The sequence below is a fragment of the Mastigoproctus giganteus genome, chromosome 14, assembly GCF_048544385.1.
Source record: "Mastigoproctus giganteus isolate SK-2022 chromosome 14, ASM4854438v1, whole genome shotgun sequence".
Lineage (NCBI taxonomy): Eukaryota > Metazoa > Arthropoda > Arachnida > Uropygi > Thelyphonidae > Mastigoproctus > Mastigoproctus giganteus.
The window spans coordinates 54,391,704-54,416,852 of record NC_143588.1 but is presented as its reverse complement, the minus strand read 5'-3'; the positions used below and the strand labels follow the sequence as shown (position 1 = coordinate 54,416,852).

The window sequence follows — 25,149 nt, the reverse complement described above, 5'->3', positions numbered from 1 at the left end:
AAAAGTAGGACTCATCCGTCCTATTTAAGTGAACAGGCAGAGCACTGGTATTTCTTCACACACATTACACAATCAGAGTCTTAGAACTTAAAAGAAGAGTCTATTTTAAGTCAGGTACCGGATGAGGTTAGCAATTTCAGTTGCCTCTTGAAGAGTCCTGGGGTGTCAAATATCTCAATATTTGCTTTGTTCATTGATCTTGCAGTCCTGTTGTAGAAGTTGTAGTATCCATAATTTGTTCTCGCATAGGATGGTTTCAGCAGTGGATGGTTTTTTAACGCTCTTGTCGGAGCGTTGAAATTTATTTGTGAGACGAGATGAGGGCAATTCGCAGCTGGTTAAGAAGGAGTAAGTCGGCTTTATCTCTTTTTTCCAGCGTTTCAGTGTCCAAAGAATACACACCACTCTTGGTAGGATTTCTCATAGTATTCAAGGCCACTTTTAAAGCAAACGTACTGGATTGCTCTCTTTTGAATATGAATATTTTCAATTTCTAATTATTGGTAAGCAACATGTGGGGACCAGACCTGTGAGGCAAATTCCAGGGCTGGCCTAACATAGATTTTGTAAAGAAAGATGAAAAGTGCCAACTGATTGAAGTCTCGGTTAATTCTTTTCAGGAAACCTAGTTTTTTGCTAGCTGCCTTCACAATGTTAGAGACATGGACATCAAAGGAAAATGATTCTTTAATAAGGATACCTAAATTTTTGGCTGTACTAACTTTTTTGATTGCCTTGTTGTTGATACAATAAGAAAAATTAAGTTTGTTTTTCTTGTGTGCATTAGCAAAGCTCATCAGCTCACACTTGTTTTCATTGACTGCCATTTTGTTCTCCTTCAGCTGAATAACTCGTTGAAGAGCTTCGTTTAGGATGATGCAGTCATTGGTACTGCGAATTGCTTTATAGATTTTTATGTCGTCTGAAAATGTTGATTTTGATTTGGTAGGCTCCAAGGGTGCTTGGCAGGTTGTTGATGTAGATAAGAAATAATAGCGGGCCTAAGGATGACCCTGTGGGACATCAATTTCAGGACTGAAAGGATATGAGGTTTTACCTTTTAAATGTCACGGACATTTCTCTACCTTCCAAGTAGTTTTCAATCCAGTTTAGTGCTTGTCCTCTGAGACCATAGTGATGCAGTTTGTTGATTAGTCTCTGATGGACTACCTTGTCGAAGGCTTTGCTTAAATCAAGGAAGATGGAGTCGACTTGTTTTCCTTCGTCAAGCGCCTGGGATATGTTCGAAACAAACGAGATCATATCTGTGCAGGTGGAACGACCCTTGATAAATCCGTGAGAGTAATCTGACAAATTAAGTTTCATAAAGTTAAATAGCTGCTTCATTACAGTGGATTCAATTATCTTTGAGAGTGTATTCAATTGACAAACTGGTCTGTAATTGTTGGGTGAGGATGGGTCTCCTTTTTTGTAAAGAGGGGGGTAACAATGGCCTTTTTCAGTTGAACTGGATAGATTCCACTCTCAAATACCAATTTTATTAAGTGAAGTAATGGCTTTATAAGTGTAGTTCCACATTTTTTCCATAAGACAGTAGGGATACCGTCCGGGCCTCGTGTGAGATCCTTTTTCATACTATGGATTGTGCTCAATAATTCTGCTTGGTTTATTTCAAATACTGTTAGGGTATCAATGTAGTTGAGAGGAAAATTTTCGTTACCTTCCATCCCGTCATCTGCTGTATCTGTTTTGTAAATTTCTTCAAAGCTGCTAGCAAGGTTGTCATCTTTGTCTGCCTCAGACAAAGATGACAATTCACTGGGAATATCTAACGTGTTTACAGCTGCATTTTGATTTTTTGCTTTGAAATAGCTGAATATAGGCTTCATATCTTTTGCCTCGAAGATTCTTCTTTCGACAAAGCACAGGTATTTGTTGTAGTCCTGTTTTAATGTCGTTTTAACCTGTCTTCTTAAGGAGGAATATTTATTGTAAAGGCATATTTCTTTATTTGTCTTAAACCTACTATGCATTTTTCGTTTTTTTGCCAGTAGGGATTTTAGTTCCTTAGAGAACCAGTGTGGGTAATTTGTATCAGGAACACTATAGCATGGAACAAGATTGTTAGTTACTTCATTAATGATTTGGTAAAAGCAGTCCAGTGCTTCTTGAGGATCATTGATTTTTAATAGTAATTCCCAATTACAGTTTTTAAATGCATAATTCATATCAGGCCATTTCACTTTATTGAAATTGAGCTTCTGTTTTTGTTCTAAATCCGTATTTTTAACTGATCTCTTCTTGATGGAAAAAGCCACAGGAATGTGATCTGATTTGAAAAGATTAGTTGGCTTAAAGACCACCAAAGGAAAGTTGATGAAGACTAAATCCAAGTAGTTTTCATTTTTAGTTGGAAATTCACAGATCTGATTCAAATTTAGAGAGATGAAAATTTTTTGAAATCTACCCTTAAGTGTCCAGACATTAGTTGGATTGGCATTACATCCATTATAGGCATGTGGCATATTAAAGTCCCCTAAAACAATTAAATGGTCTATTCCCAGATGTTGATCAAGAATTTGGTCGATAGTGATCTCAAATTCCGTCATAAGAGTGTTATCTATAGGTGGTTGAAGGTAGACAAGCATAACATAGCAGATATAAGAGCCACTGCCCAGTTGGAGAAAAATTCCTTCAATGTTAGCCAAGACTTTGATTTTTGAGATAGGAATCTCTTTTTGGCAGACGATCATGAGCCCGCCGCCTCTCTTATCCAGTCTATCCCTACGAATAACAACAAAGCCCGGTGGGACCAATTCACTGTCCTTAACATCCTGAGTGAGCCATGTTTCCACTAAAAAGTAGATGTCGTAGTCTTCTTGTAATATCAGGGAATAGGTGTCTTTATAGTTGCTATTGTTTAGACATTGCACGTTTTGATAGTAACATAGCAAATCATCTTATAAATTATTCTTATTTTGCCGAACTGGAATCCTATTTTCCTGATTGTCTGTAGTTGCTATTTATTTCCGTTTTCAATATTCGTAGGTGAGGATGGGTTTGTTGATTTTGTCCTTGTACTTACATTCTTGAGGAAAGGCAATATCAGTGTTCCTTCGGTCCAGTTGTTAGTGTCCAGAACTCTTGCTTCGTTGTCCTCATTATATGAAACTTTTAAAGGATGAGTACTCCTGTGGAAACCTTGCTTTCAGTTTGGTTACCTGAACATTTGACTTACAAAAGCTGTTAACGTATTCTTGTAATTCTCTTTCAGTTGTGTCCGGGGCCAACCTTGTAACAAATATAGCCTTGAGCTATATTTGTTTTAAGCTTTTTGTTTTTTGAAGCCCCGATTAGTAGCTGAGGATTCGGATTCCGGTTTTTTTTTTTTTTCTGCTAGAGTAAATTCTTTCAATTTTGTCTGTGTTATCCGCTTCCTCCTTGTCGCCGCCATTTTCCATATCCCTTTTTAATATTTCGGCATAAGTATGCTTTGTACGTGCCTTGGCTGTATACGTTTCTTTCGTGTCGGTGTGTGCATCAATATTTTTCTCATATTTATTTACATTCTCTGAGATTTGAATCTTGTTTCGGTGAGTTACACTTTCCAACCGACGTCCTTTGTTTTTGCTGGTTTTGCATGTTTCTATGGTTGGGTGTTCAGCTTGTGTTACCCTTAATTGAATTGGTCCTTTATCGTTTCTCTTCTTCCGTTTTGCACCTAACGTTAGTTCATCCTCTGTTTGGTTACACTTATGCTCATAGAGTTTCACCCCTGATTCAGGGATTTGAGTGCTTGCATTTTTTTTTTACGGTATTTAAGGCGGATTTGTTGTTTTCTCTTAGGAATTCCAAAGGTATTTGATAGGAGCCGATAATCGGTGGATCGTTAGTATCATTAGAAATTTGGCCGTCGCTTCCGAGCGACATTTCTTGATCTTTTAAGCCAGATTCTCTGCTAGTTAACGGCATCTTGCGTTGTTCGATAGGATTTGTGTTTTTTAAACAATTTGACTCAGGCGAGAAACGAATTGTATCATCGATATCAGCGTGATCACTCGATGCAGCTTTCGGGGTCTCTCCCGAGTTGTAGTTTGTTGGTAGTTTCGTGTGTTGTCTTGTAGTGTTAGTTAGCAAATTCTTTAATTCAAGATTGCGCTTTTTACAATCGGAAAGTTCATGTAGCACACCTTGCAACTTTTCGTATAGCGTGTCATACCCATTTGCCATAGATTTTTGATAAATAAATATCTCGGACCATTTGTCGTATAATCCACTAATCTGGTTTGCAAGATATTGTCCCTGTGACTGTAGATCTCTCTTGAGCTCTTTAAAGTCAGTGACGAAAGCGAGAAACTCCTGTTCGATATTAAAATTTAAGTCGAACCCTGGCGTTGGTGCATTATTCAGCATCGAGTATGGCAAGGAGAAGGAGCTGTGCATGCCATTTGAGAAGGCTGGGTAGGCATCAAGTTGAGTCTCGTTAATAGACATTTCTTCATATTCTTTACTACTTGTGTTATCTTGCGCGACCTTACAAATAATACATCTAAAGCGTGCCTTAGCCTGTGACGACATTTTTTTGTGATATTTAATCTTATTACAACAAGGTCCTACTGCTCCACTGCAAGAACTACAAATCAGGAAGTCTTCAACTTGATCGTTGCATATTGAGCAAATCTTGAGTTTCTCCATAGTATGAAAATACTGTATGTGAAAACAAAATCACGTGAAAAAGTCTTAAACAATATTTGCCGTGACCTTTGGGATTGTCCCCTAGCAATTAAAGAGCGCCGTTGCAACAAAGAAAGAGTTACTTACAGTAATGAAAAGGTGACCTTGGGGAGGGTGAAGTTGGTGGGGTGATGTTCCTAAGTAGATCTGTTCTAGATGAAGTAGCGGAAGGCCTGGGGGAGGGAAGGACGACCTTGGTGCTGGCAAGGAATGGTGACTGGGTGTTGACGGGTATTCTTCAGTATAGGACGAGGGAAGCTGCAGGTAGAATTAACCACTTTCAAATTCATTTGGATCAGAGGAAGATGCAGATGAGTTGACACCATGAGCGGACAGCTCGTCACAAGATGAATTATTTAGTATATCATTCACGAAAATCAAATCGGTAAAACTGCACTAACCATTAATTTTAATCGGAGCCCGATTGCACACAGCCTCACACTATCCACGCAAGCGCACAGCAAAGCAAAGCAAAGCAAAGGTATTGCATCAGACAGTAATTGCGAGGTATTATTACATCAGCCGTTTCTATAAATACGGCGTTGGAAGGGCATACATGCTCATTAGTATCCTGTATTGCGGTGGTGTAAGCATGGCTCCATATGATCAGTTGACACCAAGAAAAAAAGTGTAGTTGTTGCTCCGTTCCAGGAAGGGCTTTCCACGCATGCTATCGCTGATGAAATAGGCTGCCACCAGTCAACAGTATCCCGGGTGCTGAAATTAAAACGTGAAACCGGCGATGTGAAGAGAAGACCTGGATCAGGCCGTAAGAGAGTGACTACGGCTTCCCAAGATCGATATTTGAAACGGCTATGCCTTCGTAATCGCCATGCTAATGCTCCTGATCTAAAACTGGACTTTGAGATGGCCTCTGGTGTTGAAACAAGTGCACGAACTATCCAAAGACGACATTTGGAATGTTGTCTGCATGCCTATCGGCCCAAGAAGAAGCTTTTGTTGACCCAACAAATGAGGAAGAAGCGACTTGCTTGAGCTAAAACGCATGTTTCATGGACAAAAGAGCAATGGGACACCGTCATCTTTTCTGACGAATCGAAATTCAACCTGCATGGCTCGGATGGGAAGCGATATGTCAGAAGACGAAAATCGGAAGCCTACCATCCTGACTGCATAACACCGACTGTAAAGTTCCCCGCCGGTCAGATGGTCTGGGGATGCATAACAAGCAAAGGGGTGGGGCGAATTAAGTTTATTAACGGAACGGTGAATGCAGAAACCTACACTGCTATCTTGGAGGAGTGCCTGAAACCCGTTATTAGGGATCACCACACAGACGTCCAAAACTGCATTTTTCAACAGGACTCAGCAAAATTGGTAGGTTTTATGCTGTTTAGATTTAATTTTGAGTTTGTCTTCTTGTCTCACAAGGCTTAAAACTGTAAGAATATTGAAAATCTTACAAAAATTTCTGATTTTTTTATTTGGAAAATTAGTTCTTTTTGTTTAGATTCTTGCCACTAATGAGATATAGGAATAAAATCTGCAGTTTTGAAATCAAATTTATTCTGGTAGGGGCTGAAAATATTAAAAAATTTCCCATTTGTAAAATTTCCTACATAACACTGGCAGAACCAAATTAGTTGTCCTGAGAATGATAGCGAAACGAAAACAGAACAATTTGCCTTACTTTCGCTAAAACAAGGAACACTGCGGAAGGCACAGCGGGTGGCTTACTCGACTAACAAGTGAGGGTTATTCCGAGACACTTTAGTACAGCCAAATTACCGCAGACAGGAAATCGGTTCGTAAACACACGCACAAGTTCCCAAAAACAGATGCTATAGGCACGGATGTCGTTTCCTTGTGGTTTTAAATTGCCTTAGAGACGAAGTGTTATATGTGTAGGGTTATGTGTTGTTTTGGAAGTATCCGGCTACTTCAAAGGAACATACCGGATGGCCACAGATCCAACAGGTGGAGAATAGAGAGTTTTGTTCACGTGCTACGGGGCAGGCTGACCGAGGCTTTTCAACGAATTAAAGGAAAAATAATAAATAAAGAAAGAGGGGATTGATAGGAACCACTGTGTAGAGGCGTGGAAAACTCCGAAGCAAATTGAGGATAGAGGAGAAAAAAGGAATACAGGGAGGAGAGTGAAAGGGTAGGAGGATGAAGAGAGACCTGTGTGAGCTATGTGGGAGTGTGGGTTTTTTTAGTGGTTTGAAGAAATGGAAGTAGTCAACGGAAACAGCTGTTAAGATTTTCGTCAGCGTAAATAAAAGAAGTGAGTAACAGTTAATATTTGAGGGTTTTGTCGTCGGAAAAAAATTATGTGTTAGCAATATCTGAGTTTTCGGAGCGTGAGGGAGAGTGCGGAGATTAAGCCAGTCCGGCATTAGAAGGCAAGAGCAGTGGCCGTCTTTACGAGACAAACCATCATGGATAGTGACCGTGTGATACGAGCACTGTCAAATAATGCTTAGTTTAATAAGAAGCTTGTGCAAGATAGAGTAAAGAAGAGTAGCTTCGGTGCACTCTCTCCTTGTGGAAAGATAGCCGACTAGGGTGAAAAAAAAAGGCCTCAGGAAGGAAAGATAGCAGTACCCGTAGCCATGGAGTAAGACCGTGCGACAAAGTGCCAGTTCAATTCAGATATACAGTGAGGACATCTAAATGCCAGAATTGTGATCCTTACTAGAGAAATTAGCCAGGAGTCCCAGAATGAATGCCCTGAAGTACGACGACGACATTTTCAGCTAAGAATGGAAGGATCTCAAACAGCGAAGCACGACAAAAGAAAAATTAAGTAAGTGGCTAACTTAATATTCGCATTATCTTAAAGGACTTTAGGACCCTAATAAATGATTAGGGAGGATTTATGATACTCAGAGATATATGTACATGTATAAAATTATATACGCAAAGTGGGAGGGATAGGTTAGAAATATAATAGAAATTTGACTGATATAAATTTTGTAATTACAGAAAGGAACTGAAGAAAAAGATAAGAGTGTTATTGATATTAATGGCTGTTATTACTAATCAAACATATGTCATGTTATAATAAAGGAGAGAAAAAGGGAATATTTGTAATAAGTTGTTACTGGAAATTGTAGATATGAATAGCATTTTTTAGAAAGGGAGAGTAAGGTCCTAAACCTGTATACAAAGTAAGAAATATAGAGCATGTAAAGAAAATTATGGATAATGTGCAAGGTAGAAACGATAATAGATTACTGTACTGATATCGTTTGTGTTATAAATTACAGGATAACGTTAATTGAGAATACTCGATATATGAAGTTGAATATAAAACTAATACTAAGCCATCACGGTTGAACATTAACTGTACTTTTCCCAATTGTTCATTTTGTATGTTGTATATATATATATGAAAATAAACTATGTTCATTTTATATATTTGTGTGTGTGTAATTGTTGTACTGGACACAAGCCTAACCAATGGGAATTAAACATATAAGAGTTCTCCCCTATGAACTTAGAATTTTCTGAGAAGTAAAGTCAGATGCACAAGTGGGGGGATATTATAAAAGGGAATTGTTTAAAAGGGGAAATAATAAATATAACAAAATATATAAAAAAAAAAACATTTTTCTTAAATTCCACCCCCCACAAAACATACACCAATAATAAATAAATAAATTTTCTGTTTATACTCCGGGACGACCAAACGGTCAGAGGAGTTGATTTCCCTCGTTTTTCTCCCTTAAGGCGCAGTCATACCTCAGAAATACTGGCATTACAGTGTTGGACCGGTCCAGCAACAGTGCAGATCTGAATCCAATTGAAAATTGCTGGTACATAATGTGGCCTAAAATTGCTCAGAATGCGCCAACAGGTAATATTCAGCTGCAGGAGAGCATTGTAAGGGTGTGGTACCACAAAATTGAGCAACCGCATACTGTATCCAGAAGTTTATTAACTCTATGCCAGATCGTTGCAAGGCTGTAATTGCAGCTCAAGGAGGAACAACAAAATATTGAGGACTTATATTGCAGTACATAATGCTATTATGTTAATTTGTCATTTCAGTTTGTACACGTAAATGCAATAAAAAGTATGTTTGATTGTCATGATTGCCATTTGCATGATTTCTCATATTTCCATTAATTACGCATTTTACCCTTTGGGAAGATATTTATTTCAATTAGGTATATCAGGTGGAGTATTTTTATCAGATTTCATTCACAGAGATATATATCCCATATAACAAATGCATTTCGAACATTTCTGCAACCCACAATGCAAGGCAAAACATTATTTGCAAAATTCACACGTGATGCAGTTTTATTGTCTGCCACTTTAAGAGTGCTCCACAAAAAGGGAAGTAAATCGCTGTACTGTACTGTTAAATCAAAATTTTTTTTTTTCCCTTGAATGTGATGCGCGAGTGGAGATTTCATCTCAGAATCATAAAAGTTTATTGCGCCACTTCAAACACTTTGAAGTGACAATAATTATTTTATAACATGAGCGAGTTTATGAGATCATGTGGTTACCTATTACTATACCGGAACAAGGCTAATAACCCATTGATAAACGGACTTTTCGTAAGCCGTCCAACAACGTTAAACTTACCATAATAACGTAATAAATACACTTTGTATACAGCAGTGGCGAATATTGCACTTTACACAGACGCGGTGGCGAATGCTACTCAGATATCCTGGTTGTTTTAAACCACCAAGTGCGACGACGCGGGAGGATGAGCTGAAGAGTCAGGCTGCCGGTTTACTGTGGTTATTAAAGATCACATGGGGCCATTCAGAAATCAAGAGGGAGGAGAAGAATTTATAGCTTCATCGCCACTGTACAGATGGTGGCAATCTCATTCCAGGATTCTCCTATTCTTGTTACACCCTGAATTCCTTTTATAATAATTTAATCAGGGTAGTAGAAATGATGGAGATGCATTACCAGCCTTAAACAGCCTTTTCATGCTCTTTGATATTTAGTCAAGAATTATATTTAGATTTCCCATATGATTTAGGAAAAGAGTCCCCATCCAAATTTACCCTAACTCGTATTCATAATAAACCAATTCAACTTGTTCCATCACGCAGAGAATTAGGTATACTTTTTGACTGCTAACTACTCTTCAGTTGTATCAAACAGTTAAAAATCAAATCTGAAATATTTACGGATCCTGCGGCAGAGATGTCTCATCTTGCAGATTTTCTAACTCAGTCTTGTATGGTGCAGAACTATGGTCTGTTGCAGCCAGTGTCTGATCTGAAGGGGTTTCTCTCAGTCGAGTATGTTATGCTAAAATGGGTAAAGATAAAAAGTAGATTGCCCTACACCATCTGAAGAATTAAACACTTAAATTTGGCTCGCATGGTAAAAGTAATCCAGATTAAATTTCTCACCACGTTAGTAAAAATGTTTTACAGATCAGTCCAAACACCACTCATCTAGGACAAGGCTGACTAGCATCTCCGACCACATCAAACCAATCGGAAACCAACAGTACTCCCAAAAGCTAACAAAATCTCTGCACTGGACAGGACGTTTCCATAGTTCTGCCGATATCAAAAATTCAGGGAAGATAATATACCCATAATTCTCACCATACACTCGTAGCTAGTTCACGTTAATACCCCTGTGTTGTGATGCAGTTTCATTTAATCGATATTGTCAAATTATCTTTGATTGCAAATCCAAAACCGTATTGTATAATGTAAATTCGTTGATATGAGACTAACTAATTATGTTAACAGAATTTGTATTACCGACTGCTTACGTAAAGAGTGCGTTCCTTTGATCAACCATTCGTTGATGAGAAGGGGCGGAACTGTAGCGTGAATGCGTCGCGGAAATAGCAAATGAACGACCTCGACCTTGACCTGCCTATAGAAGTTCTCTTTTATTTGCAACATTAGTTTGCCGCTCATGCCAGTAACCTGCTATTTATATTTTTAATTTTTACATTTGCGTTCAGTTAGCCCTGTCGTTGGCAGAGTCGAACTCAAATTTGCATTTTGTTTGTTAAGTTCATTTGTTTAAACTGGCTTAGATGTTTATTGTTGTAGGGTTTTAAGCGCATCGATGACTTAGGCCATATTGCGCCGTATATACTGTCTAAATTGCGTGTGTTCTGTGGTCTGTTTGCTGGACGAAAACCCGAGTTTCGGGGAGGGGAAACCATACTACCGTCTCCTGAGACCAACTAACTCAGCCACGTCGACTACCGAGGAAGGTGGTCATGACATGCTATGTTTTTCGAGTTTAATTTGTTCTTTCTTTTCATTTTAAATAATTCCTAAAAGTTTAAAAATTTATAACCCTTTTTCAGTTTTCTTCCAGGCAACATCCCACAACTGTATTAAATAAAAACTTTTGTTTTCTTTTAAATTTTTATTTATTTAACAAAAACACTAAATAGCAGTAAAAAATATAAGCAAAGATTTACCTATAGGTTTATATTAATTTATTTTTTAAAACGTTTTCTTCTAGATTTTTTAATTGAAAAGTCTTTGATCAAGTCCTCAAAACTAATTTGGCTTAACAAATCTGCTTCTATACTTAGCAGAGACAAGGCATCCAATCTGTCTTGTCACATAGCTGTTCTCTTGGAATTTTTAATGTGCTTGAGTTGAAAAAATGAACGCTCAACTGTGCAATTTGTAACCATTAATGTTAAAAAATATGCAAGGCAATGTCTACTCGTACATTTGGAAACGCACACTCAATTTTGTCTTCTACAATAATTTTATAAAGTTTTTAGCACGACTGAATCTGGTTTTAACTCTTTTTATTGCACTTCACTTATGGCACACATATGCGTGAAACTGCTGAAGCTCAGCAGAGAGATTATTGTCCAAGTCTTCTGGGTAAGCATCAATTAGTTTCAGTTTCCTTTCAGTTTCAGCAGATGAAGTGGCATTATTTGGCACATCACTTAGAAAGGAAAATCTGTCTGCTATTTCTTTGTACACCTCTCCTCTGCTCATCTCAGTTTTTAGTTTGTCAATAATTGAGTAAAAGGTGGTGATATGAAATTTATCTCTGGCATTCAGATCTACTTCTGGTGCATCTCTGTCATTGGGTACCTTCTTTCTGATACGTTTGCGAGTTTGAAGACTTGTAATCAACATCTGGTAGTATTTCCTTTACAAGTGCTTCAAATCTTTCAAAGTCATCTCTGAAAGCGCATAGTTGGTCAGCTAATGACCCATACAGATCTGCACATGTTTTTAAGTTCACATCTTCACTTTACAGAACTTGATTTGCTTTATGAAACTTTTGCAAAATCTCATCCCACATGATCAACATGAAAACGAATTCTACCTCTTGCATCTTATTTGCAATATTGTCTGCTTCTCTTCCTAGTGTCTCCCTTTTGTGGCTAGTCTTCAACTAAACACTCTAAAGCTTCCAATATCTTAAAGAAACACTTGAAAATTGCTGCTGTTGCCATTGCATATGTGTTCCATCTGGTATTTGAGAGGGATTTTGACACAGGTTCATTTCCAAGACAAGCTTTAAGAATTTTCCACCGGCTGGTTGAGACTGAAAAAAATGTATAGAGCTAATGCACTGTAGAAAAAAAAATTAACTGCCACTTGCCAGCAGCGCTTCTGCCTACCACTACTAAATCTGGTAGGCAGAAGTATGGGCTGCACAGGGCACATATATGACAAACCTTATTTCTAAAATCTTTTGCTGCATTCCCTTATAACGACCAGACATGTTAGCAGCGTTGTTGTAGGACTGACCCCTACATTTTGAAAAATTTAATTTGCAAACTTCATGTAAGTACTGCAATACCTGGTGTGCCATTTCCTCACTGGTATGGTTTTCCGGTTCCAAAAAGGTTAAAAAGCGTTCAATAGGCTGCCCATCGAAGTACAACACCTAACCGATCTATATGTGATAGATCTGGTGTTGAATCAACTGATATGATAAAATAACTAGAAGAATTTACTTCGTCGACAATGAACCCGTGGACCTTCTGAGCCATTAGTACAACGAGCTCCTCACAGGTGGTTTGGGAGACAGATAAGAAGGATTTCCATATTTCGAAATGTGCTCTGCTAAAAATGGATCAAACTGACTTATGAGCTCAAGCAGCCCTAAAAAATTCCCATTCTGCAGCAAACCAAAAATTTATTATTATTATTAGCTATATGGTGCAAGGAAGCCTGAGGCTTATGCTGCACCAGCCAAGAAAAAAAAAAAAAAAAAAAAAAAAAAATTTCCGAGTTACCCTGAGAGAGAGAGAGAGAGAGAGAGAGAGAGAGAGAGAGAGAGAGAGAGAGAGAGTCAAAAGCAACAGGGAATCACCAAGAAAGAGAAAGATGATGATATCCAGCTCAGGACCCTGGGTGTGCCAAGCCCATACTCACCAGATGTGAGCCCCTGGGGTTATTTTTTTCATCCGTTCCTCGAAAAGCTAGGCCACATTCAGGGGGATATTCATGTGTTGTTGTGGCAGACCCCATTAGCCGCTATTGTACTCCTTGTGTTGAGGCTCACGCCAGAACCGGCCATTTGTATGTGGTGTGTAAATGTTATGATGTGTTCTGTTGTTATGTAGTCGGCCGGTACCTGGCTCTTAGCAGGTGGGAAGCAGCAACACCTTGTCACAGCGTCCCACCCCCCCCATCCCCGCCACGTGGAGGCGGCCAGGATCTACTACCTTCATGCTAGTCTATACCGGAACAAAGTTCCAGGATAGACAAAGTTATGAGAAAAGGAAAATGGGAATAGCTGGAAAAACTAGGGGTGGAGGGGAAGGAAAGAAGTGCAGCGGGGGGGTCAGAGAAGGGACCCGCCGTAATAAAAGGAAGTTAAGAGAAATTGAGAAAAGAAAAAGAAAAGAAAAGGAGGAGGTGGAGGCAATTTTCAGCCTTTGTAGAAGCCACATGTCGTGGTGCAATCCTATCCTAATTTAGGATTAGCAATTCCTATCCTGTGAGCAGGATTAGGAGACGTCGAGGCGCATCCTCAATAGATCCTTCAGCATGAAGGGTAGCTCTTCCGACGTTGAAGATTTCTTTGGAACTCCCACCCATCGTTTGATAGGAGATCCTCTTGGAGCAAAGGCATATCAGAACTCTACAACGGACCAGGAGAAGGTTCGGTAGTTGCAGAAATCCTTAATTTCATTGTTAGATAGGTATCCAATGGCATGGCACAGCTGAAGCACTAGAGTCAAACTACGTACTGTATATACTATTTACGATTTCTAACACAGTAGGTTCGTCACTCCAATCAATAAGGATTTAATTTCCATCACGAAGTATCACCTCAAGTTCGTGAGACAAAATGCAGGAAGTAGCAGTTAAAGCTTTTATGAAATATTCAAATACAATATATTAATCAATTCTTTCTAGATAGCAGTTCCTGTGAAAGTCTGCAAAGAGAATGTCAGTCCTTGATCAAGTCTTCAGAGATAATTTCAGTCTTTGTTCAAGTCTTTCTCTTGATCCAGATTCAGGCTATCTCAGGGCAGCAGCTCTCGTCGTTTAAATGCTCGTGTTGCAAATAAGTTAAAAGCTTCAAATGCATCTTGTGATTGGATCAGAAGAGGTTATTCTCCCTGTCATAGGAACCAGTAATGAGTTGTAGTTCATTCCATAAGTCGGTATAATAGTGGCACTCCAAAAGGATATTATCTGCGTCCTCTTCACCTCCACAGAGGGGAAGAAGACAGTCCAAGTTTATACAGCTTGCTATTGAGGCTGCCGTGACCTGACAAAAGGTATGTTCCATATAGTCCAGGAGCAAACCACAATAGTTCCCTTTTCCTGAATTCCCTTATATTCGGCAAATACAGTACTCTCTTGTCACCTTTCCCGTCTCCGATACAGACCAGTCAGCCTGCCACTTATTAACATAAATAGTGCGCAATCTTTCCTTTTCGGTTGTTATTGGAACATTCAGGTCAAGTTCCACGTTATCAAGAGACGTAGGATGTGCCTTTTTCAGGCGATATCTCAAATATCTATACTGGACCTCATATTGTATTGGCATCCTTCCTGTCAGGAGCTGCAAAGCTGCAGTAGAAATTGTCCTACAAGCTCTGGATAACATAAGAAGGGCAGCATGCTGTGCTTGCAATAGCTGTTTGATAATGGCACACTTAGTTGCCCTATAACCCCAGGCGGCAGCACCATATGTGATAATGGATAGGAATATACAGTGACCTTTAAGGCCCCACTCTTGTCGTGTTACTTGTCTCAGTCTAGATAATGACTTGCATTTTTCTTTAATGTATTTTGCATGGGGTATAAAACTCAAACTATCATCCAGAATAATTCCCAAGTATTTTGTGGTTGAACTGTATTTAATAGCTTGTCCTTTATATTTTATTTGAGGGGGACGGCTTCTGTCTAACCTGCCTTTAAGCAACATTTGGGACGTTTTACTTGTAGATATCTGGAGTTTATGCTCGTCAGACACCCAGACAGCTCCTGCAGTACCTGGTTGGCAACATCTTCAAGACACTTCCAGGAGTTTCCTTGGACCATGATGGTTAGGTCGTCTGCATATGAGATCATGGTTGTTGCATCAAAATGTTTATTTAACCAGGAGTCGAACACTAAGTTCCAGCACAGGGGCCCAAGAATAGACCCCTGTGGGCATCCTCTGGTAACTTTTCTTGACACTTGAATGGAACCACTCTTAACAACAAGTGAGCGCTGCGAAAAGTAGCTCATCAGCAACCGGTATATAGGTGAAGACACTTTGGCTTCCCGGAACCTCCCCAGGGAACTTTGCCACCAAAGGGCGTCAAAGGCCCCTCTGAAGTCCACAAAGAGGCCGAGCCACATTCAGCTAACATACGAATAACAGCTATTACATGCTCCAAGACATATTTCCAGTAATTACACTCTTCTTTAATTTGTTTTTCCAACTCTTGCCGCAAGCCCAAAACTTGTCTGCGAGTTAAGTATACGTTAGCATAGAGTCTCGGTGAATAGTGCCTCTTTCGTGATGAGCAATTACACTAGTATTTCGCCAGTCACTGAACTCTTCTCTTTCAACAAAACACGAGGAACATTTAGGGGCAAAAAAGTTTACAGACAAAGCAGTAAACTAACCCTGTTGATGATGAATACAATAACCACTCTCTCTTGTATTGCTCACCATTGGCTTTTACCCCAAAGGAATGTTTTTGTGAACAGTGTCTTGTTTGTTTGCCACTTTTGAAAGTTCGGCTAGATTTGTCATGTGGCCCATTGTGGTGTTGACAGTCATACAATCCAAACAATCGAATAAGCCACATCATCAGAAGAAAAATCTCGTCACAACCCTGGATCTTTTGTTTTATTTACTTCATCTTTTTCAGACTAAATGGTTTCACCATGGTCCAGTAGATTTTCATTTTCAGAAATCTTTTCAACTTCAGACAGTCTTGTAGAGCAACTTGCCTCAACATTTACACTAGACATATCAAGAGAATTTACAGGCAACGTGTGATCAGTAGTGAGACTCATGCCAGTTGTGCCACCTCAACATTATCATGATGTTCTGATCTTGAAGTTGACCGAGCGGTACTGATAGGCGTGGAGCTTTGTTCATCTTAAATCTTGTCATAGTAAGATACAGTACAAGTAGCTTCTGATGGCGGAGATCTGTTTTGATTCGGAAGATCAGATTCTGCAACTTTTGTGAAGAAATCAGCCAGCTTTCCAGTCTTGGCCATTAAATCCAAAGCCTTTTTTTTTTTTTTGTTGCTGGCTCTTTTTAGCCAGTTTTTTTGCACAACTTAATTGAATACGTTTCATCTTGGGTCTGAAAATTACAGAAGAATAAATGTTGAAAAATACACATGAAAACTCGCGAAAGATACTATTTTAAATTTGTAATAAATACACTAATTGAGAGTGGATTTTGTTTAACCTTCAGTATCACGACAAGAGTGATTTTTTTGGAAGAAAAAAATTTTTTTAAACAATGCGAAGAAAAGTCGAACACAGCAGATAAGAACAATGATAAAAATCAGCTAAAATTGCGTGTGGCAGTAAAAGAGTTAAAGTTGCAATGATAGCTAAGGAAAAAACTGTGATTTCCCCTTGATATCCTAAGCACATGCTTATTTTGCTTATTGATTAATCCGGCACTGGTAATATGTAACGTTGTTGTTGTAATAGGCTTTGGAACAATGGCAACTAAGGCCATATTGCTCTGCGTCTGTAAATTGCGTGTGTTCTGAGGTCGATTTTCTGTTTGCTGGATGAAAAACCCGAGTTTCCGGGAGAAAAACCATGTCACGTTGTGAAAAAGGCCTATAAAAATTCCTCAAGTCATCGACGGGACTCTAACTCAGGTCCTCTTCCACCCAATGTGGGAAGGACGAGATTCTACCACCTGTGCTACCCATAAGATCTTTATCCTAAAGTTAACCGGTACACGCAGGTACATCGACTCTACAATACCCTTCACGGCACCATGCCAGGGGTTAACAAGCGACAGAGATAACCTCGCCGGAAGAACAAAGATTAAATTATACAAACTAAAATAATCCAAATTGCGATAACAAAAGATAGTTTCCATTAGTCCGGTTTTCTGTGAGATTCTTGCCCATGTAACTATCTGAAATCAAATGATAGTTTTGGAGACCACGTGCAGATCTAGGATGAGCTGACTATACTTTTTATCATCTATTATTTTAAACAAGTTAGCATCCAAGGATTGACTAGATGGAGTTTCTGATAAGGGAGGAACAGATCTTTCAAATGTAGCCTCGAAGGAAGAGCAAGAAGCTTGGAAGTGGAGCGGAGAGCTGGTTGGGGGATCCGCTAGCACATGTTGGGACACCATGTCCCAATATCAGGCAGCAATAGGCCTGATACTATCCCTACGATCATTTTTACGGTGAAGATAAGTCTTCTCTCGTGCATTACTGCTAAAAACCTGGTTAAATTCAGCGCTTTGACCATCGGTGTTATGTGCTGCTGTGGTGGGAGATGACACTTCCAAGTTGCTGACTTCAGGAGCCAATATTCAGCGGCTTTTAATGGTTTAATTGTGGTGTTTGCAGCCGAGCCCCACAATTATACTCCTGTAATTATTATTTCTACTTCCATCACAAATGTTACTGATTTTCACTTTACTTAGCATTAACGTGCACTCACAACTGTTCATTACTTAGCAAATTAGCTTTTAATTACCTCGAAATTATTAAGATTATAATGTTATTTATGTATACGACCATTTCCCTTATCAAAATACTCATAATTTCCAGGGCCATTTTTAAGCGCGGACGGAAGTTACTCTTATTAATGTTAAACCTATGTATTATAAGAAACACAAAAAACATGGTGCCAAAGAGCCTAGCAGCAATAGGCTTCCCAGAGAAGACCTACAAGGAACTCCAGAAAGTAGCAATTCTGAACACCTATAGGATAGTATTCTACATTATTTTAGAAATATAATTTCTAAAATAATTATTATTAATCTCTATTTAGTTCCTCCCCCTACTTTTTTGTTGCTATAGTTATATTACTGGTTTTATTTCTATTCGCCTCTTACTAGTTTTGCCATTTTACTGACATATCCTTAATTTATATATTCTATTTGCGTTACGCACACACACATATATATATATATTTTTTTTCCCAATTTTTATTGATATAAGTAATGTATACTCATATATACTTACTTTGGTGTTTCTTGCACCCTGTGACGCTGAAGTGTCTTCAGATGTACGCCCATCTGCTATTAAAGTTGGAGGTTGTGGAGTGGGTCCATTCTGCACGGGTTTCATAGGGATATTGTCATCTATGGTTTCATATTCAAATCGAAATTGCGTCGATGCAATGAAAGCGCATCCCATGAGCACAGAAAACGTTGCAAAACAAATCGTGTAATTTCTTTCCTTTTCGTGAGGACCACATGGATGATCAGGAAAGGCAGTTGAATGATCAAGAGCTATTCCCACGAAGAACATTGCTAAACCCCATCCTAATGATCCAAACATCCTTTGTTTTCCATAATTATCTGTATTGTCACCAAGATAGGAAAGTGTAGCGGAGTCAGCTAAGGTAATGGCCGGAGCACTGAAGAATTCCCCTAAAACAACAAGAAGCAAAAGCAAAAAGAATACCTCTTGAACATCCTCCCATTCGTAAACGATGGAGCTGAAAGGCGGAGAAATGTAGGATATGTGTTTATCTTTATTGTAATTTAAGGTATATTCTAAAGAATTGGGAGATTTCCCAACTACGTAGTTTGGAGGCAATTTTTGTTTTGATTTGTCATCTTCTCGTTTTCCGCGGAAGAGAGGAGCAGATGAATCTTCATTATTGTAAAGAGACCACCCGCCTGTTAAATTTGTATCTTGTTCTTCTTCATAGAGTTGTATATCGATAATACTGCGCTTATCTCTTTCTGCATTAGGAAGATATAGCACGTGATGCGTTGTATTAAATACGACACAAGAAGAGGGAGGTGGCTGAATAAAAGCAAGCGCTAGAGTAAACACTATCCACGAAAACAGAGAGAACATAAGCATTATTTTTCCTTTTCTAAAGCGGTCTGCCATGCTCCCCCATAGAGGAGCGCTTAGGAACTCAACGAAAGGGCGGATTCCGATTAGAATACCACTCTGAGTAGGATTCATTCCTAATTGCTTGAAATATACAGCCAGCAGGGGAAAAAGTGAACCAAATGCTGAAAAGAAAAAGAAATAAAAAGTCTTTGCGATAAGAAGATCTTGATTAACGGATGTGCACAAGTTATCTATTATATCGCGTTTCGAGCTGAAAGTTTTCTGGTTATTTTTTACATTTTCAGGTATTTCCATATTCTCCAATGGTATGCCCATTTTTTCCATTCCTTGATCTTCTTCTAGACCCTTCATTTCGACCATCTTGAATTCTATTTAAATTTGGAAACGAAACTGAAATATCGAAACTGAAGGACGTTCTCAGGATTTAGGAGTTGAAATTTTGTGTGATGCACACATTAGTTAATCAGTTTTGTCAGAGTGAGATCGATAAGGTCGAACAGATCCTTGTTGTTTTTCCATTCGTGTTCTGTGAGGAGAAATGAGCAATAATTCAAGATTTCTGTACCTATATAATCTCTTCATCATTGTGTGATGAGTGGTCATTCGATGGCTTCATGTTCCACAGGAGATGCTTCTGGAAGTAAAAAAAGAAAAGTTTGTTTTAAATTACTGATCTCTTTTTACTGAGGTGTTTATACACTCATACTAAAGCAAAAGATATATTAAGATATATAAGATAAAGCTAAAACTTTCCTTTTCATTAAGGTAACGTGATATTTATTTACAAGTAGAAACAGTTTGAAACCAGATTACAGAAATGTGACTAACAACCATGTAACGCGGGCGTTACATGGTTGTTAGTCACAAAAACGATGGGATGAAAATTGGAGAAACTTTTGTAACTCACTTCTAATTTATTCACTTTACAGGCTAGGAATATTAACGGAATGACTGTATTTCTCTTAAATATTCAATTGGATTCCCTCGAATCATATTTTTGGGTACGTCCCTGATGCAACCATTCTGTAACTAGGTTTTCAGATCAGCAGCTGCTCTGTTAAGGGCTTGTATTAATTAGGTCTGACTATATTAAATTAATATATCGCAAACATTTATTTTGACAGTCAAATATGGATATGTCTACTTTAACTTAAGTTACTTTAATATAGCTCTTTAAGCTGCGAAAACCAAGGTTATTGTGATGGTTTTCAACGATTTAAATCACGTTTCCGAGTTTAATTTCTGAACAAATTTAAAAAATGTATATGCACTGTTGCTAGTGATATTCATGTTATATGCGCTAATGATTAAAACGGACACAATACGCATTTGTTTATGCACATATGCAAGTGATATAATCTGATGACTATCCATTAATTGTCTTTGTAACTTTGTCAAAAAAATTTAAATAATTACCTTCTTTATTTAGAATAATTAATGATATTACTTCCTTATGTGCTTCTTTTATGGTTCTTGTCTGTCTTTATTTTCTTCAACTTTTTATTTCACAGTTAGTTGGTCTCAGGCAATGGTTGCATGTTGTTTTTCTCCGGGGACTAATTAGAGTTTTTCGTTTAGTGAACAGGCAAACTGACTACAGAATACACGAAATTTACAGACACAATATACTAACGCCTCATAACCTTAGTTGCTTTGACGCTTCACACACGCGCGCGCTTGCGCCTAAAGCTCTTCAATTTTAAAATGTCCACATATTGCATGCTGGTTTTACTTCTTTTATTACGTATCATTAAGTATTTGTTAATTAGGCATTTGGTCAGAAAGTATTTAGATTTCAGTAATGCTTTCAATACAAATTGGATAATGGGATGGTAAGAAACAGAGTGATTATTAATGGCCACTGCTCTTCGTGGATTAATGTTATGAGTGGGGTCCGTAAAAGTCCTGTGTTGATCCCTTATTCTTTTTAATATTTATTAATGATATGCTTAAAAATTTAATATCTAGCCACCTTGCCCACCCATCTTTGTATCATCAGCATAGAAAAATTAGGCCGGTGGACTGAAAATAGCAATTAAAGCTGAACGTCGATAAATGCAAGGCACTGCAATTTGAGTAGCAACAATCCCAGAATAACATACTATTTGGGTGGTAACCAAATTCAAAGTAGCAGAAAATGAAAATGATTTACGGGTAACTATATAGTGCTGCGTGAAGTTCTCTGGGCATCAGTGTACATAGGGTTGCTAGGATTTCTCATAGAGGTGATTATCCCGTTACAAAACACAATGCTTAAGCCTAACCTTGAGTACAGGTTTTTGGAAGTTTCATTTTAGAAAGGGGATCGATCTTTTTGAACAGTTGTAGGGAAGAGCAACAAGATTAGTCAAGGCAAAAGAGGATATCATTAGGAAAGACTATTAAATTGCAACTTCTGGAACCTAGGCATCTGCAAGAAGACCTGATTGAGATATTAAGGCTTCGAATGAATCGAGTAAACTAAATGCTGATGGCTTACTCTTTCTCGGACGAACAAGAGGGGACATAAATTGAAAAAAGAAGATAGTTGCAGGATAGATGTGCGAACATTTGCTTTCAGCCAGAGAGTAATTGTTGGAACAAACAAACTTCCCACTGGCTTTGTGGAAGTGGGTAGTTTGAATAAATTTAAGGACAAGTTAGACAAATTATTATTATTATTATTATTATTATTATTATTATCAGTTTATTTTCCAAGAAACCTTAGATCACCCCGTGACGGCTCTGTGCCAGAAGGGTGTGAATATTTACACACTAAGGTGCGAGGAAAACATGTACTGTACAATAAACAAGAGTACATGCGTTCTCGACCCGAGAAATTAAGTATTAAATATACAATTGCATGGAGACAAAACAGTCTTTGTCAAATACAAATAGGCAAGTATAAAAATAAAAAAAAGCAGTCAGTCATGTCCAGGAGCAGGTGAGTATTATAGATTCATTATCTGGTAGCAGTTCTTGAGGATTTCCTTCCTGTAGAGTTTGTCTTCACAGAACCTATCAGGGTGTATCCTAAATTTATTGAAGATCCGAAGACAATTGGCTGGAAACATGTTCCTCAGGGAATCAATGCTTGACAGCGTAAGACGCAGAGGAAGACAGGATTCGGGGTGCTCCCCTCTTGCCCTCTTCGGGCCAGAGATTAATGTGGATACTGATGGAGCATCAATTCGCCCCATTATAAACCGTGCAAGCGTGAGGACATTTTTTGTCATGATGATATGTCTCCAGGGAGTGGTGCCCAGATTTGCTTGTAGGATCGATCTGGAAATAATTAGAGGGTGTCCTCCTACCACCCTGTTCATCCATCTAAGCAATCAGTACTCTAAACTAAAATACTTGTGAAGCTATGAGGCAGGGGCAGATGGCCAAATTTCTGATGCACAGAGAGGGGTCGGCGTAATACACCTCAGGATGTGCCGAACAAGCAGCTGATGCACACCAACAAGCTCCTGATGTACTGCCCAAAGAGCCGCGTACGTCTTCTGCCTCATCCTGACAAAGTGAGGCTGAAAGGTGAGCCCAACATCCTAGGTGAGGCCAAGGTCAGTATGAGAGATGACGTTTTGCACCGGCCCCCCCACTAACAAAGATTTTGACTCTCTTCTTGGTTATCGGCAATTGCGCTGATTTGGAAGAGCTCAGATGCAGCCCAATTGTGACAAGATAATTTTCCAAGCTCAATATCTGCCTAGAAGCTTGTTGGTTGATATCATGAATCTGATGATTATGATCTGAGCTCACGTAGAACTTCAGGTCGTCGGAGAATTCTAACTTAAGTTAGAATTCTGAACTAGGAAAGGCTCCAAAACTGTTGCAAACAGGATAATAACTGACACCACGCTTCCTTGCGGGATGCCTCTTGAGACGTCAGTAGTTACTTTGGAAGTAGTTGTGGGTCACAGACAGGTGTCTAGGAAATAAAATTGACTTCAAAATTTTATCAAAATAAAATTGACTTCAAAATCTGCCAGGCCGAAGTAGTGCTATGGTAAAAAGAGCTGGGAGGTGTATTCTGTCATAAGCCGATTTAATACAACTAAATACAGCCTTTCGGAGGAAGGCTTGACAACAGAACTACTATACCTGACGAAAACATAGCTAGAAAATACTCCAAACAGCTAATACAAGAAACCGTATTAGCCGTAAAAGAAAAATTTAATAATCCTCGCATCGATAACATTTAGTACTGATCACACATAAAATACCATAGTTACACTACCGTACCATAACCAACACGCACCCCAGCTCCGTAATACCCTCAGAGGTACAAACATGCATTAATTTTTTCATCATATAATAAACTAAGTACTGTCCCTTTTTTTTTTTTTTTTTTTTGGCAAATACAAAGAAACGTATAAATACAACATCCATGATATAAACAATATAATATACCTTATAAAATGCCAACCGGCATGTCATGCGTGCTACACCACAAAATTTGAAACAGCCAACACGAGAGTATACTATCATTACAATAGTTTCAAATCAGACCAACTAGCAACCGAACATATGTCATTCACCAACTGATGACGACGACATCGAAAGCTTCACGTCCAGCTCTTGGCTTTTCAACATGTATACTCATTTAATCACGATCCATTTATAGATAACGCAATTACACTAATTAAATTTAAATCGAATTATAAAATATTCCAGTATGAGGCCCTTGCTATAGAATGGTTTCGCCAAAATAGATCATACAAAATCTTATAAACACCAGATTATCTACGAACCTATCACCAATATGGCAGCTCAAACGAATCAAATTTCCACGTGTTTAACGCGATGCATCCTGGGTACTGCGATACTATAGTATAAATTATCACTCACAACTTATGTCATTCACTAACTGATGACGACGACGATATCGAAAACTTCACGTCCAGTTCTTGGCTTTTCAACACGCGAATTTCTTTTATACAATTTTTTATAAATGACAACCAGGAAAAAGGTGGTGCACTTCCTTTTCCTAGGGATATAATTTTAAATTTAATCTATTAATGTAATGGAACTTTCACTTTTATCCTCTTTTTACCTTCCTTTCATGTAATTTTAATTTTAACCAATAGGGATCTCAGAGGTGAGTACTAAGATAATAAGCTTTGCTAAAAATTTAATTACTATTTTTATTATTCATTATTAGTATTATTTTAAAATAATAATAATGAATAATACAAATTATATTACATTTAATGTATTTTTATTTATTATAAAGCCTGGCTTCCTTGCACTATATGGTTAATACTGCTACTAATACTAAACAGCCTTGTAAGGCTATTCTGTAGAGAGAGAGAGAGAGAGAGAGAGAGAGAGAGAGATTGCTCTATAGTAGTCGATTTAATTTAAACTGCTGTATTGAAATATTCCTTCACAATCATATAGTACAGTATTGCGCAGGGTAAAGTTCGTTTACCCTGCGTTAATGGTACATATAACGGTTGTTATGCGTTTGAATGGAAGTTTTACTTCCTTGAAAAGCTTGGACTGTTCGCTCACACAAATTGCATTATTCCCATTTTGGCATACGTTCCCTACTACGGGCTACACGCCAGCTGATCAGAATCGAGAAGCTTGGAAAAGCTGTTCTTGCAGCGTCCCAGATTTTTAAATTTAAAGCGGATTCACCTGTTCACGCGATGATATATATTGTGCAATTTAAAAAATATATATATATACAGTCGATTACGGTTATTTGGGACACATCGGGACTAGTGCATTTTGGCCCGATTAAGCGGCTGCCCCAGTTATCCGAAGTTTCACGTAAATAGTTAAAAATTACAATGTACCTCCCCCCCTTCCCTTTACAATTGGTTCACTGTACAATCAAATCACGTTACGATGGAGTCACCATAGTAAAGTACCGTTCACTATACGATGTGCAGTAAGCGCCGGTCATTGTGATCACGTTTGTGAATTGAATTTTAATTCTATTAAACAGCGATTCTAATTAGCGAAAATAGGAGGAATATTATTCACAGGCTATAAAGCAAAGATATATTAAGCAC

At 38.3% G+C, this 25,149-nt stretch overlaps 1 protein-coding gene across 1 annotated transcript in view; it reads right to left on the bottom strand.

Moving 5' to 3' along the window:
* Positions 1-25,149, bottom strand: part of jef (major facilitator superfamily domain-containing protein 6 jef) — a 188,217-nt gene that overhangs the window by 113,448 nt on the left and 49,620 nt on the right. The window contains exon 2 of the mRNA XM_090388670.1: positions 18,293-19,775. Coding sequence (XP_090244796.1) covers positions 18,293-19,501 — 1,209 coding nt within the window. The 5' untranslated portion in view covers positions 19,502-19,775. The remainder of the gene's footprint in view (positions 1-18,292; positions 19,776-25,149) is intronic.